The following is an 18,563-nucleotide window of genomic DNA, read 5'->3' as shown; positions in this document are numbered from 1 at the left end:
TGATACATCAAATTTTCTAAAATCGAAATCAACAGTCTCAAATTTGCTCCTTAATGTGTCAAGTTCAGCAATTAATTCAACGTTTTGTCTCTTTATGTAGTCATAATTCTCACATTTATTACTGTAGTCTTCCTGAAGTCTTCTAAAGTCCTTTATCTTTATTTCTAATTGGGCCTTTAGGGGTTTCTGTCCTTTCCTAAGTTGATATCCTTCATATCTCAGGTCCTCAACTTCTCCTTTTAATCGTAGTTTCAAAAGCTGGAGTACATGTAACTTCATTGACCGGATGTTTTCAGAACTCATTGTTTTTCCACACTTCAAGGCGTCAAGTTCTTCGATTAAAGCAGCAATCTAAGACTATTGAGATCTTTTGTCCTCTTGAAGACAGCCACGTGCATATCCCACGATTTCGGAAGTCAGTTCAGTAGCTTTTTGTTAATCTTAGACTTGGACAAGAAGATCCCAACTATATTCATCTCAGTAGTAAGTGTAGTAAATCGCTTCAAATTAGTTTTCAGGGTTTCTTCGGGAATATAATTGAACATGTTGAAGTTTTGTCTTAACATCTCCTGACGATTCTCTTTCATGTATTCAATTCCCTTGTTGACCTCAAAAGCCACTAAAAACACAACTCGAAGCTAAAATAAAACTTAAACGACAAACTAAAATTTAAAAAAAAATTGCCTTCGGACTATAAACTTCAAAAGTCAACCTTAAAAGTCAAATATAAAAAGTCAAACTTAAAAGTCAAACCGAAAAGCTACATTTGAAAATTTAAAAGTTAAACGAAAAAGTCGAAGTTTAAAGTCAAAGGTCAAACTTGAAGGTCAAAGTCAAAAGTCAAAAATAAAAGTCGAAAATTAAAAAACTATTATTATTATTATTATTATATTATTATTTTTATTATTATTATTATTATTATTATTATTATTTTAGATGAAAAAGGAATTTAAAAATAAAAGAAATTTAGTTTTTGGGCTAAAAATGACAATTTTACGAAACTTGGAACCGAAAATGAGTGTTTTTGAATAAAGAATGCGGAGGAAAGGAGCAAAGGTGATCCTAGAGGAGTTGGTTAAGGCGTTGGTCTCTGAATCAGAGGTCTCGAGTTCGATTCTCGGCAGTCCCCAAACTCGTTTCCTATTTTTTATATATGCGAAGCGAGACGACGAAGACAGCTACGGAGTGAGGACGAGGCTACGAGGCGAGGATGCTGTGCGAGGATGAGGTCCAAACTTCGGACCCTATGTGACGCTGGCTGCAACTGAGGACCGCAAACCGAGCCGTAAACCGAGGTCCGTAATCTCAGACCGTGAACCTCGGGCCGCAAACTCCGGACCGTGAACCTCGAGTCGTGAACTCCGAAACCCTAGCCGCCGGCCGCAAACTCCGCCACACGCTCACAGGTTTCGACCAAAAACACCGATTTTTCGACTTTGAAACTCTAAAACTCGATCAAAAACCTTTTTTTATGAAAAACACGAAGAACAAACCCCCCTTATTTTTCAGAGATCTATCCAAAAACGCAAAAATCTTTTGAAAATAAGATCAAATAATGCTCCAAATCTGACAAAATTGACTAATACAACCAAGCTCTGATACCAATTGTAAGTCCCTAATTTGCCTGTGTATCAATCAGATCCGTTTGATGGTGCGGAATCCCAATCAAACGGATGATGTCAGATCAAATAGAAGAGAAGAAGAAGAATATTATGAATCTTGTTTGAATTGATTAGAATGAAGTTCCTTTACACAAGATTCACACAGTTACACACATACACTCCTTTCTCTCTCTTTGGCCGTAAACTCTTTACTGTTTATCAATCTGTACTCCTCACCCCTAACACCTATACATATACGAGGGAATATGGGCTTGGTGAACATGGGCCGTAAATGAGTTTACAGTCCAAGACACAAAAATACATTTTCCTAGAAAAGCAAAGTATAAACCATATTTTTGACCCAACAGTATGACTAAATTATGTATGCTTTTGTGATGTTTTCAATGAAAAAGGTTATATTCTATCTTTGGAATGGAATTGTACATTGTAATGGAATTGTTATTAAACTTGGCAGTATAAAAGATAGTAATAAACATTGTAATGGAATTGAATCATTGGAATGGTAGTGTACAAAACTTGTAATGTTATTGTGAATCATTGGAATGGAACTATTCAAACAATGTAATGGAATTGTGATTACACTGTAATGGAATTGTGATTACAGTTGATATTCTAAAAGATGGTAATAAATTATAAAGAATACAAATGGTATTAGAAAGATGTGCAAAAGATGGTAATACATTATAAACATTCCAGGGAACATTAACTTCAAAAGATGTGTCAAAAGTTTTACATAACATAGTTAAACATTCATTACACCCAAAAGATCTGCAAAAAGTTAAACACTACACACTTAAACATGCATTTAAGCTATTCCAACTAGTTTTCAAAAGATGTGCCAAAAGATTCTAAAGTTAAAAGATGTCAGTCAAAGATGCCAAAAACATTAACAACAGTACAATAAGCCAAAAGTTAATCCAACTCATACGGATTGTCATCACTGCTTCCCTGTTTTCCCTCCCACATCTTTCTTATCTTTAGTTTTGTAATTCTTTCTGAAGGTTTCCTTGCCCACTTTCCCACTACAACTTGAAAAGTTGGTATTTCCACTTGATCTTGAACTACAATTTGGTTAGCATCTTCAACTTGAACTTTCACTTCAGGTTCAACTTCAGCTTGAACTGCAGGGTGAACTTCAACTTGGTTAGCATCATGAACTTCATGATGAATTTCAGGTTCAACTTCAACTTGCACTTCATCTTGAACTTCATGTCGCACTCCTTCTTGGACTACAGGTTCTACTCCATCTTCAACTTTAGGTTGCACATCATCTTCAAATTCAAGATCAAAAGAGTCAACATCACTTTCAGGTTCTATTTCAACTTCACTGTCATTGTCAATATCAAATTCATGTGCCAATGCAACCTTCACTTTACCTGTTTTGCATTACTTGAAAAGTTAAGTTATGCCAAATATGTTAAGTTATACAAGTTATATATAAATAAATATATCAAACATACCAGCTTTCTTGGATTTCTTTTTCTTTGAACTTGCATTTGATGATTCCCCAATTGGTTTCTGAGGACAGGTTGTTCTATTATGCCCACTTTCCCTACATATGTTGCATTTCATCACACTACCTCTTTTTGTGATTGAATGCTTTTTTCCTTGGTTTTCCCTCTCAATCTGATCCCTTTTCCTTTTTGTTGATGGTTTTCCTGGTAGCCTTCTCCTTTTAGGGGGAAATGGGCTGATGTAGTCTACATGAGGCCACATGTCACTACCATTTAGTAGGTTAATGGTATACATGTAACAATTTAGGTACATTGATGTGGTAAACCATGGAGACACATACTCTTCTACATCCCTGTTGAGACTTGCAAGGCAAGCATACCCACGCACACAAGGGTAACCTGGTAACTGCCAAGTTATGCAGGCACATGTCCTGCTACCAATATCCACAACATATGCATCATACCCAACTCTGACTTCATACTGTTGATAACCAGATGGTATTACTTTCCAAAACATGTCCATATACACATGTTAAAAGACAAACATATATAAGGACAAACATGTTAAAAGACAAACATATATAAGGACAAACATGTTAAAAGACAAACATATATAAGGACAAACATTTTTAAGCACTTACCTTTGCAGATCCTTAAGCTTGGACAACTTCAGCCTAATGGTAGGACATATGGTTAAATCCTAAGATTGCCCCTTAATCTTCTGTCTATAAAGTCTCTCCATCACATAAATTCGAATTTCTTCTAACATGGTGATTAGTGGTCTCTTCCTGGCAACTTCAATCACAAAGTTGAAACTCTTAGATATACCATTTTCATATGCATCACAAGCCCTATCAGTCTGAAAAAATGCTTTACTCCAAGTTTTAGGGTCCCTTTCCATCAAATTGTCATAAGCTAGTGGCTCTAATTTCTTGATTTCATTCCTGTGTTGTTCAAATTTTGCAGGGGTAGTAGCTGCAGCAGCATACAAGAAAAGCTTTCTAAACATTTGGCCCTTAAACCTTTTCATGAATTTAGCACATATGTGCCTAGCACATTGTCTATGCTCTGCTGCTGAGACCCTTTCCTTCACAGCCTCAAGTAATCCCTGTTAACAATAGACAGAAAACTTAAACAACGAAAACATAACATAAGCTAAAATAAAGATGGAAATAATAGAAATTGATTACTTTGTGTTGGTCTGATATCAAGGTTAGTCCATGCCCAACTCCCATTCCAAGGTCCTCAATTAGAAGGTCAATAAACCACTTCCATGTTTCTTTACTTTCCACTAATACAACAGCCCAAGCAATGGGATATATATGGTTATTTGCATCTCTACCTATATCAGAGAGAAACTGACCTCTGCATATGCCCTTTAGGAAGAAACCATCTAGTCTAATTACCCTCCTATAACCTTCAATCCATCCATCCTTCAATCCCTTGAAACATACATAAAACTTTGAGAAATATGTGGTTCCATCAGGCATGACATCTACATCCATCTTCACTGTTGATCCAGGGTTAGTCCTTTTTATCTCTTCTCCATAGCTCTATGTTTTTGCATAATGCTCTTTCAAAGTACCCGATATCTCTCGAAATGCATACTTCCTTGCATTTCTACATTGACCAACACTTCCGATGAAATTAAATTTCATGCTGACTTTAGCTTTCAACCTCCTTATACTCATCTTTGGTTTCTGAAGTAAATGATTCATGAAATGCTTTGCTATCCATTTATAGGTAACAATGGACCCAAATTTGAACACTCTTGCACAATTATGCATATCATTCAGAGATTTAATCTGGAATGATTTTTCACTGCTCATCCAGGTTGCGCACAACCTAAAGGGACAACCTTTACCCTGTTTATTTGTCTTACCTTTACAACATTTTACCAATAACCTTTCATGATCACTTTTCTCATACCATAAATCATATCCATTTTTTACTGCATAGTTGGTGATACACAACTTCAATTCCAATGGATTAGAAAACTTCATACCCAAAAATTGCACCATTTGCTCCCATTCTTGATTCTCATTATGGACAGGGAACACAACATTCTTAAGCTTCCCATTGTTTGCTTCCTCTTCATCATCATCACTAATATGCCCTGAAAGTTTGTCCAAGAATGGGTCTCCAACAGTTTTATCAAAAGTATGTTCCTCTTCATCATCCCATTCATGTTCATATTCCATTGTCATTGAAACTTCAGAATCCTTGTCATCCTCTTCATCCAACTCATCCGACTCATACCCTTTACCATCTGCTAAGAACTCGTTATCAGCTCAATCAAGAATTGGTTCATTTCGGTGGTCAATGTACACATCTAACTCACTCTCAAGACTATCACTCTCTAGACTATAAACAGTTTCCACAAACTCCCATAATCAGCATCATTGTCGATTCTTCTAATACCCTCACACAAGCTTTCCTCTCTCATACAGTAGTAGACATTATCACAGGCTCCATTGGTTAATTTCGTAAGCCACAAAAGAAACTCTTTATACGTAAATCCCCCAAAATCCACATCACGTACATTTGTTTTTACGAGGTCTAAGTACACCAATAGGTTTGGCGAAAAGAATCCATTGTAATGAAAATCTACATATACATACATACCTGTAGATGAGGATGCCATGCTAGCAGTCGACTTCAATTCCAACTTCAATTCCAAGCCCTAATCGTCGATTTGATGTATCGATTGATTTCTCACAGAAGAAGGTAATTGAGGTGTGTTAGCTGACGATGACGAACCCTAATTAAATGAGAAAGGGGTGTAATGGCCATGTAAGATTCCACGTAATGTTTTCAACCGAGCTAAATCAATTTTACTGTCTAAAACAGGTAATAGTCGGTAATGTTGGTTATTTTTGAACGAATGAAAAAAGTTAATTGGGTAAATGAGTACAAAAAAAACAATATTACTCATATGTGAAAGTTGAAAATAATGGAATTTTATTGAATAGTCATAAAATAAAAGGTTTATATGTAACTAAAGCGTCAAAACCCTTGGCCAATGCTAGTTATAAGAACTAAATTTGCATTCTATTCTTTCAAATTGAATAAATGAGAATCAATCAAAAAAATATAGGAACGGAAAAGGGTATAAAAGAGAAAGTAATATGCAAATTGGAGTAGTTGTATAGAAATGTATTGTAATTAGTGATGCCCGATGTCCGTATGAACATTTTTTCCTGCATGCATTAACTTTAGAATGTTCTTAATCACAAGTAAGACGAGAAACTTGCTAAATGATTCCCAAAGTCTTATAGTTTTCTCTCAATTTCTTTTCGGTACTTGATTGTTTGATTAAGAAAGATTCTAGCAGATTTATCTATAATAATGAACATACCATGCCATTACGGGTAGACTAGATGCAATAATAACTCTCATGATTTGGTGCTACTAAATACCCATCTAGAGTTGTAATTCTCAAGCTCAACTTCACTTGTAAAAGCGGGGAGGGTGAAAAGGGGTTGGCTAAAAAGACACCCCATATTGCAATATGGACACCCTAATTAATTTTTTAAATATTTTTATTGGCTGAAATTGCATTGTTTTCCAGAAAAGCTGATTATACGCAGTTAATTAATGGTTGACTTTTTAAAAAGTGGTCAATAAGGTGTCCAAGGGATGTCTTATTAGCAACACCCGGGTGAAAATAAAATAATCACCACCAAAAATCATTAAGGTGAAAATGAGTTATAAAAACCGTCTTTAATGATAAACTTAGACATTAAATATATTTTAATACTTATAATACAGTTTTTATGTATTAAGTAAGAATTATAGAATTTAGATGAAAGTAAACCAGCTGTAGTAAGTTGTTTAGAGCTTCAAAGGTCATAATATCCTACTTTGAGTTAACCTACAGTAACACCTATCCATAAAATTAGCATAAGATAAGTGCTTAAATAGGTCCTAAAAGGAATAGAAGAAACACTAAAAAAAAGTCTTTATTAGTGACCATTATTCTAGTGACGGCCTAAAATTTGGTCACTAACAACATCATTTATCACCATATATTAAGGGGATTTTGACTTATTAAGGTAATTAAGTATTTCAAATGTTCACATATGAGTAATATTGTTTTTTTTGGTACTCATTTACCCAATTAACTTTTTTCATTCGTTCAAAAATAACCAACATTACCGACTATTACCTGTTTTAGACAGTAAAATTGATTTAGCTCGGTTGAAAACATTACGTGGAATCTTACATGGCCATTACACCCCTTTCTCATTTAATTAGGGTTCGTCATCGTCAGCTAACACACCTCAATTACCTTCTTCTGTGAGAAATCAATCGATACATCAAATCGACGATTAGGGCTTGGAATTGAAGTTGGAATTGAAGTCGACTGCTAGCATGGCATCCTCATCTACAGGTATGTATGTATATGTAGATTTTCATTACAATGGATTCTTTTCGCCAAACCTATTGGTGTACTTAGACCTCGTAAAAACAAATGTACGTGATGTGGATTTTGGGGGATTTACGTATAAAGAGTTTCTTTTGTGGCTTACGAAATTAACCAATGGAGCCTGTGATAATGTCTACTACTGTATGAGAGAGGAAAGCTTGTGTGAGGGTATTAGAAGAATCGACAATGATGCTGATTATGGGAGTTTGTGGAAACTGTTTATAGTCTAGAGAGTGATAGTCTTGAGAGTGAGTTAGATGTGTACATTGACCACCGAAATGAACCAATTCTTGATTGAGCTGATAACGAGTTCTTAGCAGATGGTAAAGGGTATGAGTCGGATGAGTTGGATGAAGAGGATGACAAGGATTCTGAAGTTTCAATGACAATGGAATATGAACATGAATGGGATGATGAAGAGGAACATACTTTTGATAAAACTGTTGGAGACCCATTCTTGGACAAACTTTCAGGGCATATTAGTGATGATGATGAAGAGGAAGCAAACAATGGGAAGCTTAAGAATGTTGTGTTCCCTGTCCATAATGAGAATCAAGAATGGGAGCAAATGGTGCAATTTTTGGGTATGAAGTTTTCTAATCCACTGGAATTGAAGTTGTGTATCACCAACTATGCAGTAAAAAATGAATATGCTTTATGGTATGAGAAAAGTGATCATGAAAGGTTATTGGTAAAATGTTGTAAAGGTAAGACAAATAAACAGGGTAAAGGTTGTCACTTTAGGTTGTGTGCAACCTGGATGAGCAGTGAAAAATCATTCCAGATTAAATCTCTGAATGATATGCATAATTGTGCAAGAGTGTTCAAATTTGGGTCCATTGTTACCTAAATGAAAATAATGGAATTTTATTGAATAGTGGTAGTATAAACTTTTAAAGATCTTTTTCATCGATTGTTTTACATTTTTTGCAAGTACTGGTGCTAGGTGTCGGTGCAATGGGACTGTTAAAGTTGAAAAAACATCAGAGGAATATGCGTCTTTAGTTATGGAAGAATTAGATGCAAAAATATTTGTACATCTGTTGTATATTGAACAAAATACTAAAGTAGATTAGATTTGATGTATTACGAAGAAAATAACAAATCATTACAATTTACTTTAATTGTGTTTATTACTGTTAATAAGTAGTAGGATGATAAATGGTTGCAGGATGTTTGGTTTTTATCAAAAGAATATGGTGTAATTCTGGTGTAAAGTGCAGTCGATCTAGAACATAAGTAATAGAGGAGTTTTTTACTAAAAGTTGTACTTGAAAAAATTATTTACCAATCAATGGTAGTTTAAAAGATATTTACTTAATAGCACACGCTTTTTCTTCCCCCACTCAATTTCTCTTTTTTTCGCCGGCTGAGCTACTGCCTCCTTTGATTCCCATTTCCCGATGAGCAGTTCTTCGTGTTTCTTTCTCCCTTACCGGCCACCGCCTGGTTGTAGTTGTTAGATCTTTAGCCGGTTGGCCTACCACATAGGCCTGCATCGATCACCATGGGTAATCCTTCCTCGATTTGGTCTTTCCAATCAAATCCAATGTTTGTGCAACACATGTTAATGGAACATGTTCGTTTATCTATTAGGGTCTGCATAGAATTTTGAGTGACATTAGAAAATTAGTCGTAACAAAACTTGTAAAACCTGAAACCCAAGTGAAAAAACTAGAGTAGCATCAATGTCAAATTATTGAGCCTGGTACGTGTTTACCTGAGAATAATGATGTTGAAGCAACAAAATCTGAATTGGACTCGGTATGAACGGAACATTGGAGAACTTCATATCAATCATATTCAAATAATGGTGGAGGAACTTCATATCACTCATATTCATAATGGTGGAGCCAAAGTGGCGTGTAGGATGTAGATGATGCAATAAAAACTCATCAACATGCTTGATCTGATACCATGATCATATGCCATGCCAAAAATTATTCCTCTCTCTCTCTCTCTCTCTCTCTCTCTCTCTCTCTCTCTCTCTCTCTCTCTCTCTCTCTCTCTCTCTCTCTCTCTCTCTCTCTCTCTCTCTCTCTCTCTCTCTCTCTCTCTCTCTCTCTCTCTCTCTCTCTCTCTCTCTCTCTCTCTCTCTCTCTCTCTCTCTCTCTCTCTCTCTCTCTCTCTCTCTCTCTCTCTCTCTCTCTCTCTCTCTCTCTCTCTCTCTCTCTCTCTCTCTCTCTCTCTCTCTCTCTCTCTCTCTCTCTCTCTCTCTCTCTCTCTCTCTCTCTCTCTCTCTCTCTCTCTCTCTCTCTCTCTCTCTCTCTCTCTCTCTCTCTCTCTCTCTCTCTCTCTCTCTCTCTCTCTCTCTCTCTCTCTCTCTCTCTCTCTCTCTCTCTCTCTCTCTCTCTCTCTCTCTCTCTCTCTCTCTCTCTCTCTCTCTCTCTCTCTCTCTCTCTCTCTCTCTCAAAAAAAAAATTAGTTCATTGTTATAAGGATATGGATCAAGTTTACAGCATGGCCCTAATGTGATTTTTTTTGTCTTTCGTTGTTTTTTTTGTTTTTTTTTTTTCTATTTTGTTTTATTTGTTGTTTTTTAATTCTTTTATATTTTTATTTTAATCTTATTATTATCTTAAATTTCGATAACCGTATAAAATTCGGAAAACATTTTAAAATACGGACGACATAATAACTTTGGACGACATAATAAAATTCGAACGACTATATAAAACAGAACAAAAACAAAGTTTGTCTTTATTTCACATATATATTAATTGGTTCGGTATTACATTTGTGTGGTGCGTTATGCAGATTGAAAGCATTTAGTCGAGCAATTGTATACTTATGTTGCCGAATTTTCTGATTTGTATGTACGGATAAGCTTGGACAAAACATTATAGGTATGTTTAATCGTATTTTATTAGATATCAAAATTATTATGCCCCATTACTTTTTTATCTTTTGGTAGTGATATATTATGCACATATACAACATAAAAACTTATATAATCACTAGACTTTAACTTTCATGATGCAGGTTACTCTAGAATTGGATAAAAGGATATTGACAATAATAGAAAAATTAAAAGCATTCTTATTTAAAGTAGACCAATTGACCAAATACTCTATTTGATTTCCATAGTTTCTCTCTCGTACCTCAAGAGACTAATTTTCTGAAACCCCACATTTTCAGCTAATTTTCACCGATCAACCACCATTCATTTGAACTTTTCGACCATTCTTTCACTTCTCTCTCTCTCTCTCTCTCTCTCTCTCTCTCTCTCTCACACACACACACACACAAAAAAAAAAAAATCATCATACGATTGTTATAAGGATATGGATCAAGTTTACAGCATGGTTCAATCTTGTTCCGAAATAAATTTAACTCGACTGAATGACACACTGAACAGTTTCAAAGGCTTCTGTTTTGATAAATATATTGCTGAAGTTCAAGACGGTTATGATCGGTTTATGGTTTTCGTAGGATTCATAATTGCATTAATGTCATTAGCTTGCAGTCTCATAATAGCAACCGACTTGTGGAGTGGTTTCCACCAAAAGAAATATTGGTTTCCAACCAGATATTTCTCTTACAACAGTGCAACTCTTAAAATCATTCTTCTAACATTGGGATTGTGTTCACATAATACTACTCCAATGTATAATATATTAGATCAAGCAGCTAAATTTGCAACATTGCCCTGTTTATCCCTTTGTCGAACATCTAATGCCTTCTTTGGCATCAAAACATGAGAAAGAAACATGGTCAGATTCAGGTATTGGTATTCTGATTTTGGGTGTCGTTTTTAATGCTTGTTTGCATATTAGAAGCGATATTAATGAAATACTTTGTGATTATGAACTGTTTGATGACAATAGGTATCTCTATTCATTTTGTTACAAAAACATCATGTAAGAAGTTCTTTGGAAGGAAGTACCAATGTATAATCAAGAGATTTCTGGATGATCAAAATTAGGCAGACAGATTCTCTTTTAAGAGTCTACAAAGGCTTGTGGAAAGTCACTGGCTAATGTCAGAAGCTTGTCAACCAGAGTATGTTCTCGCAACAGATCAGTTATCATTTTTAACGGGTTTGCTTTGTGTAGCCAATTTAGCCACTTTCATATATGCAACGCTGAAGCTTTTAAGACCAGGTTATTTTGACCGATTTGGGAAATCATCGCGAACGGTGTACGATGTGCCAGCATGGTACATTTTTATAGGAAATTCAATTGCAATTCGAATCGATTCTATTTCACCAATATTTAGATGTTTCACAATACTGAGGAGCAAGTTTTTTGTCAATTTGAAATGGGACAATTACATGTCTTCAAATTAGACGACTACTGGACCGAGTGGTTGTATGAGTGAAATGAGAGTCCTCTACCCTCTTAACCTGACAACCATAGAATCAGAAGAAGTCTTTATCAATCAAGAAATCTCATTGTATGACCTCTGTTTTTGTTTGTATTATTCTATGTTCTAGGAGTCACGTTATTGGTGGCACTGTTCGCTATGTTTCTCAACTTGATCATGTCATGTACTCCACCTTTAAGGATTGAATGTGGAAATCCACGATTCAACCAAGATATACTGTTAGTGGAAAATAAAATGGGAATTAAGAGGGAAACAGTAAGAGCAAGTCTCTACACTGTTCGTTGCTTGATCGGAAATAATAAAAACAAAAAAGATATCCGTTTCACAGAGTTTTTTGAAAAATCTACAACATTTGATGGTGTACAAAATCTTGATGTAACTAAAAAAATATATTTTGATGTTGCTAAAGGTTGGAGTTTGTCGGTTGTTATCCTAACATGTCTGGCAATGGCGATTCCGAAGATTAATAATCTTTTGAAAACCGTCAAACAAGGTCTCGGCTATGGTCAAATTATTGAAGAAAACCTTAACAAATGTCATCCATATGAAAACAATCAAAAACATAGTTGCAAAATTGTGGGTTGAAGTGGATAACAACTGTATATGGCTTGGGATAAGCTTGAAAAAAATGAATTATCAAGGAATAACACCACTTGACATCCTTTCATCGTTTTTTGTAAAAAAAAATGATTATGCAAAACTTTATGAGAAGTTTTGATGGAGATGAGAATTATGAGCTTCCTCATAAGATGATTGTTGCTAATGCAATGCGACGTATTGTAGATACAATCCTCCGTCTTGGTATGAGAAACTTCACAGATGAAGATCTATTTTCGGGTTTAGAAATCAAGATTGCAGATATATTGGTCGCTTGTTTGGTCAACATACCGGAAGTAATCAGGAAAAAAAATGTTTTTATACACCCGAAAATCAAAGACACAACTTAATTTTCGCAGCATAGCTGGTAGGGCAGCTCCGAACTAATATTAGGAGAAGTTCTTCAGCATGACATGTCATTGCCATTGCGACTTATGAATGCAAAAAAATGACATTCATTAACGAATGACGTTCCTTTTTAGGCCATTAAATGGAAACTCCAGTCTAACATACACATGTGGAGAGTTTAGCCTCTCGAAGAGCTAGGGGTTGTAATAACTTTTCTAGAACTAAGACTCAAAATGCAAAAATCTCACAAAACAACTCAAAATCTGATTACTTCAAAAGATGGTAAACACCAAATTTGCCCAAGGGCTTACAACCCCTAGCTCTTCGAGAGGCTAAATTCTCCACATGTGTATGTTAGACTAGAGTTTCCATCTAATGGCCTAAAAAGGAACGTCATCCGTTAATGAATACCATTTTTTGGCATTCATAAGTCGCAATGGCAATGGCATGTCATGCTGAAGAACTTCTCCTAATATTAGTTCGGAGCTGCCCTACCAGCTATGCTGCGAAAATTAAGTTGTGTCTTTGATTTCCGGGGGTATAAAAACATTTTTTTCTAATTACTTCCGGTATGTTGGCCAAGCAAGCAACCAATATATCTGCAATCTTGATTTCTAAACCCGAAAATAGTTCTTCATCTGTGAAGTTTCTCATACCAAGACGGAAGATTGTTCCACAATACGTCGCATTGCATTAGCAACAACCATCTTATGAGGAAGCTCATAATTCTCATCTCCATCAAAACTTCTCATAAAGTTTTGCATAATCATTTCTTCTTTCACAAAAAACAATGAAAGGATGTCACGTGGTGCTATTCCCTGATAATCCACTTTCTTCAAGCTTATCCCAAGCCATATACGGTTTCTATCCACTTCAACCCACAATTTTGCAGCTATGTTTTGATTGTTTTCATATGGATGGCCTTTGTTAAGGTTTTCTTCAACAATTTGAGCATAGTCGAGACCTTGTTTCAATAATTTGAGCATCTGTTGCTTATAATGCAACAAGCATGAACAAGTTCTAGAATGTGGAACGAGCAATACATAGAAGGTGGAAGTAAAAGAAAATCTTCCTTCGACTTTGGATGAATTTTGTCAGATTCTTTGGTATTGCTAAAGATGGAAGATAATGCAGGGTAGCGGCCATAATTTTTTGTACTTGTGATGAAGGAAGGAAATATAATATGGATATAGCACATGATGAACACTATTTCTTTACATTAACTCCATAAGCCTAAATCTTGCTTGATACAATTATGATAATGCGTTTCTTCAGTAGGTGTGAATGTAAAGAATAATATTTACACAAATGCAAGTCTTATTTTATTTAGGAAGACTAACCTCGACCATTAAGGGCCAATTTTGACTCTTATCGAACCATCCCCAAATTAAGGATCCCCCAATCATGTTTGTGGCCTTATAGGATCCCCCAATCAGGGTGTTACATCCAAATTAAGGATCCCTCAATCATGCATGTGGCCATGATTTCTCCTTGGATTTCATAACCAGAACTCTACACCATGAGATCCAACCTTCTCATGACATTCTCTTATCCCATGGATGTAACACCCTGTTTCGGGTCGTTTCATAATTTGGAGCCGTGGCATAAAACTAGAAATATGTTACCCTTATAGGTCATTTTCCCTTTAACAAAAAATATGATTGTGTAAGGACCAACATGCCAACTTATGATAGGGGATCAATCCATGTCTACATCTAGTCATCTACCCATGACTAGTAGGTAAGATTTGCAACAATTGTAAGGTTTGTATCAAATTGAAAACTTAATTTACACATCCATAAGACCATAACAATTTTCGGATTTCACTGCAGGAATACAAGTTGTGATAACTTATTATTTTTCTTGATTTGTTGATTATGGTTTTGGCACGTAGCTTTTAAAGCTCGAAAAAAATGTTTGGCGGTGAAAATCTCTAAATCCATAAGTTAATTCAACTAGCTTTTAGTAGCTTATAACTTTTTTATTTTAAACATAAATCTTGAATCCTAAAGCTACCTTAAATAGTTTTTGGAAGTTTATAACTTTTAGTTTTAAACTATTTTTATACATTAATTTAAAATATAAAAGTTACTTTTGTCAACACTTATGCATAAATAAAAATAAAAGCTTACAACTTCCTACTAGTTTCGTGAGCATGCTCTTAATATTTTTAAGTTGTTAATTTGACTTGCAAAACATCAAGACTAGGTTAAATTACATTTTTAATGTGAGCGTTTTTGGGTGACGGATCAAGTTGACCAAGGATGGAAAGTACATGGACTAGAATCAGAACAAAGAGAAAGTAATTGACTAAAGTGGGAAATTACCCAAACTTATATTCTCTTGGCTGAATTCGAAAATAACATAATTACCCTTAAAACCACATTTTTTCTGTGAAACCCTAACGGCAGTTTTGTCAACTTACTACATTTTGAAAACTGACAAAAATACACACTTTCTGTTATAGACCACAATTCATGTAATTTCAAACATCATGCATGCCCTTGACACAAAAGTTGTGAAGTAAACAGGACGAGTCCTATGATGATCCAAGATCCTCGAGTCCCGTTGCTGGATGTGCTTTGCCCCTGCCATTGTTCCTCCTTGGTTTGTTATGTCTTCTTCTTGACCGGTGTACGGCACGAGGTATAAACACTCCGGTGCCACCACCGTTTGCCGCCCACAATTTCTCCATCCAACCAGGAACCTCAACCTCCCCGCCTTCCAACCAACTGAAAAAATAGTTTCCCGGCATCAATGACCATCCACCACCACCGACTGATCTCTGGTGAAACCTCCGACCACCCTTTTTCTTCACTTGAACATCATCATCTTCGTCTGTAAGTAGCAGAATCTGTCTGGTGAGTTCGGCAAAGAAATCATCATTGGCATCGCCTAGGGTGGAGGTGTTGAAATCCTGATCCATTGGAGAGATTGTCTTTTCTGTTTTGGTGGGTGGTGGAAGGTGGCGTTTAAATAGGTAAAGAAGGAGGTGAGTTGGTCAACGCAAAGTGTGTAAGGTGGTTGGCTGGAGATTGCAGATGACAACCACTTGCAGAATTTGGATTTTGGAATAATAAAGAAATTGATAATGGAAGTTACAAACTCACAAGTCATTTATGAAATGATACTGCCAAAGATACGAACCCGTGTTTATAGGCTTACAGTTCCTTGAATGGGGAGGATGGAGGGTTGTCAATCGGAAATAAGTATAATATAGAGATTCTAAAAGTCAAATTATTGTTTTATATTTATATATGTCGATGTTTTTTGTTTTGATGAATATAGATTTAGGATTTAAAATCAAATTAAGATTATTGATAAAGTAGTTGGAGAAAGTAAACAATTGACTTTCCCAAATAAAAGGAGAATGTGCACACCGTGTGAACACGTAGAATCTGCACCCTCAAAAGTATGTTCCTTTTATGGTTTTCCACAGTGTTTTAAAAACCGGTTTTTAGTGATCGGTTTCTGGTTTAACTTGTTCGATTGTCGGGTGAACCGGTTTCTATATTTTTCATGTTTTTTTCTATTTTCCTACACATAAATACATATAGAAATTATGAATTTGATGTTTACAAGTTCAAACATTAAAAATACACATAAAAATAAATTGTAGATGAATCCAAATACATTAAAATAACACATAACTATAAGTTTTAGTGTTTTACATCAATCCATATACGTTAAAATGAAAAATAAAGTATAATACCGAAATGAAATATAGTTTTTGATCAATACAAACACATCAAATGAATTTATAACATTTACCATATGTTTTTATTTAAAGAAAACTAAATAGATTTGAAAAAACTCACCAAAGTTTATTATGTAAATGGTTATTTTTCATGTGTGTTTATTCGATTTAACCGGTTTATTTTGACCGGTTCAACCGATTTTTTTTCTAAAAACCGGCCGGTTCAATCCGGTTCAGAAATCAATGTAAAACCGGTAACAGTTGAACCGCTCCTTCTCCTGGTTCCCGGTCCAACCGGTTCGACCGACCGGTTCAAACCGATTTTTAAAACAGTGATTTTCCATGTGTACATGTAGTTTGATCAATAGATTCTACTTGTATTTCCACATCAATTTTTTACCGACTGTGATTTTATAGTCAAAATTCAAGATTGGGTCTTCAATTGGTATGGAATTCCTCTAAGACAATTTGCATAAAATGTGTGAATTTCTTGACTTCGCAACCTCATCGGACAATTGACCAAGGAAACGGAAATTTTTCATCTCCATTCTTTATTGTCTTATTTGGTGTGTTTGGAAAGCAATAAACGGTTAGATTTTGAGTAGGGTGGTTTCTTCCCATACAAACATCGTTAGATTTTGAGTAGAGTGGTTTCTTCCCATACAAACACCGTTGATGATGCTATGTCGTTGTCTTTTGTGTGGTGTAAAAATAGAAGTAAAAAAGCTTTCTTGTAATTGGGCGATTTGGCGTGTGTCTCCCATTCTATGATAGTTAAACATTGTGTACCTTGTTTCCCTTACTTAGTTCCTTGCTAAGCTTGGGGTGTTTGATATATATATATATATATATATATATATATATGTGTGTGTGTGTGTGTGTGTGTGTGTGTGTGTGTGTTTAGGTTATTTTGTTTCTACTAACTATTGTGTGCCATAATGCACAGATCCGGACCATCTAATGGAATAGAATCAAATGTCATGATCTGAGAGTCTATGATATTACAATAAGGTAACATGCACCATATAATCACACAATTATCAGCGTAAGGGTATTTTGATCAATTTACCTATATTTAAAAAGGAAATTTCCAGAATTTAATGGATAATTAATTCCTTTATTTTTAAAATTTTGAATATTTTAAATTAATTCAAATTTAAAAATCTGATTTTATTCTGTCAGAATGACAGAATGCCAACCATAAACTAGTAAATATATTTTCGGTTTTATTCTTGCAGAATACATTTCCAATGCAGTTATATTTAATACTTGACCTAATTTAAGAATAAGATATAATTCATATACATCCAACTTGGGTCTATGATTTTATTCTTAATATACATCTGAAATTAAATAAAAATGCATACATATTCTTACAGACTAATATCCTTATACATTTTAATATAGTTATACATATTCTAACAGAATATCATTGAAAATGAATAAAATTCTTAAACAATAGCATTCTTGCATATACAATTATTAAACAAATATAGTTGATCCTCTTCAATTGTCCATATAATCAAATTAATCTTCACATATATACTTGCTATTGAACTCGATTCCAAATATTTCTCTTGTATGATCAGTATTGAATTCCTTCTCCATGCAATTATGAAAGAATAAGATACATTACTTGTTAATATTATCAGTTAAACAAATATACTTGTTCTAACATAATACATTACAGAATGCACTTAAATCATAGTCTTTTCTTCTATATGCATAAACATTCTAAAGCATGTATAAATGTATTCTGTCAGAATTACTAGCAACACATGTTTTGTGTAATATTTATATTCTCATAGAATGAAAGTTGTAAATTGCACCAAAACCCATTAAAAATTGAAGAAAATGCAAATACCAATGAGTAAGTGCAAAAAAATAACAAGTTTTAGACATGATAGCTCATACAAAATTCAATGCTTAGGTTGAATTGGAGCTTAAGCATTGGAATCCAAGATTTCATTCTAACAGAATTGGAATTCGTGATTCCATTCTGGCAGAATTACCCTCATCATATTAGATACTAAGGTGATTTTGCTACTGCTACTAATTGAAGATTATTCCTTTGGTGCTTGATATTCATG

General features: G+C 34.8%; 1 protein-coding gene across 1 annotated transcript; it reads right to left on the bottom strand.

The window, feature by feature from the left end:
* Positions 1–3,776: 3,776 nt before the first annotated feature.
* LOC145095440 (uncharacterized) lies at positions 3,777–4,581 on the bottom strand. The gene is made up of 2 exons (XM_079033321.1): positions 4,267–4,581; positions 3,777–4,184 (listed from the first exon to the last, which is right to left on the bottom strand). Exons 1-2 carry the CDS (start codon positions 4,579–4,581, stop codon positions 3,777–3,779), a joined length of 723 nt encoding a protein of 240 aa, XP_078889447.1.
* Between the last annotated feature and the right edge of the window lie 13,982 nt (positions 4,582–18,563).

The sequence above is a fragment of the Lactuca serriola genome, chromosome 3 (genome assembly GCF_051521515.1).
Source record: "Lactuca serriola cultivar US96UC23 chromosome 3, Lser_US96UC23_V15, whole genome shotgun sequence".
Lineage (NCBI taxonomy): Eukaryota > Viridiplantae > Streptophyta > Magnoliopsida > Asterales > Asteraceae > Lactuca > Lactuca serriola.
The sequence above is the reverse complement of the archived record's forward strand: the minus strand, read 5'-3'. Positions and strand labels throughout refer to the sequence as shown.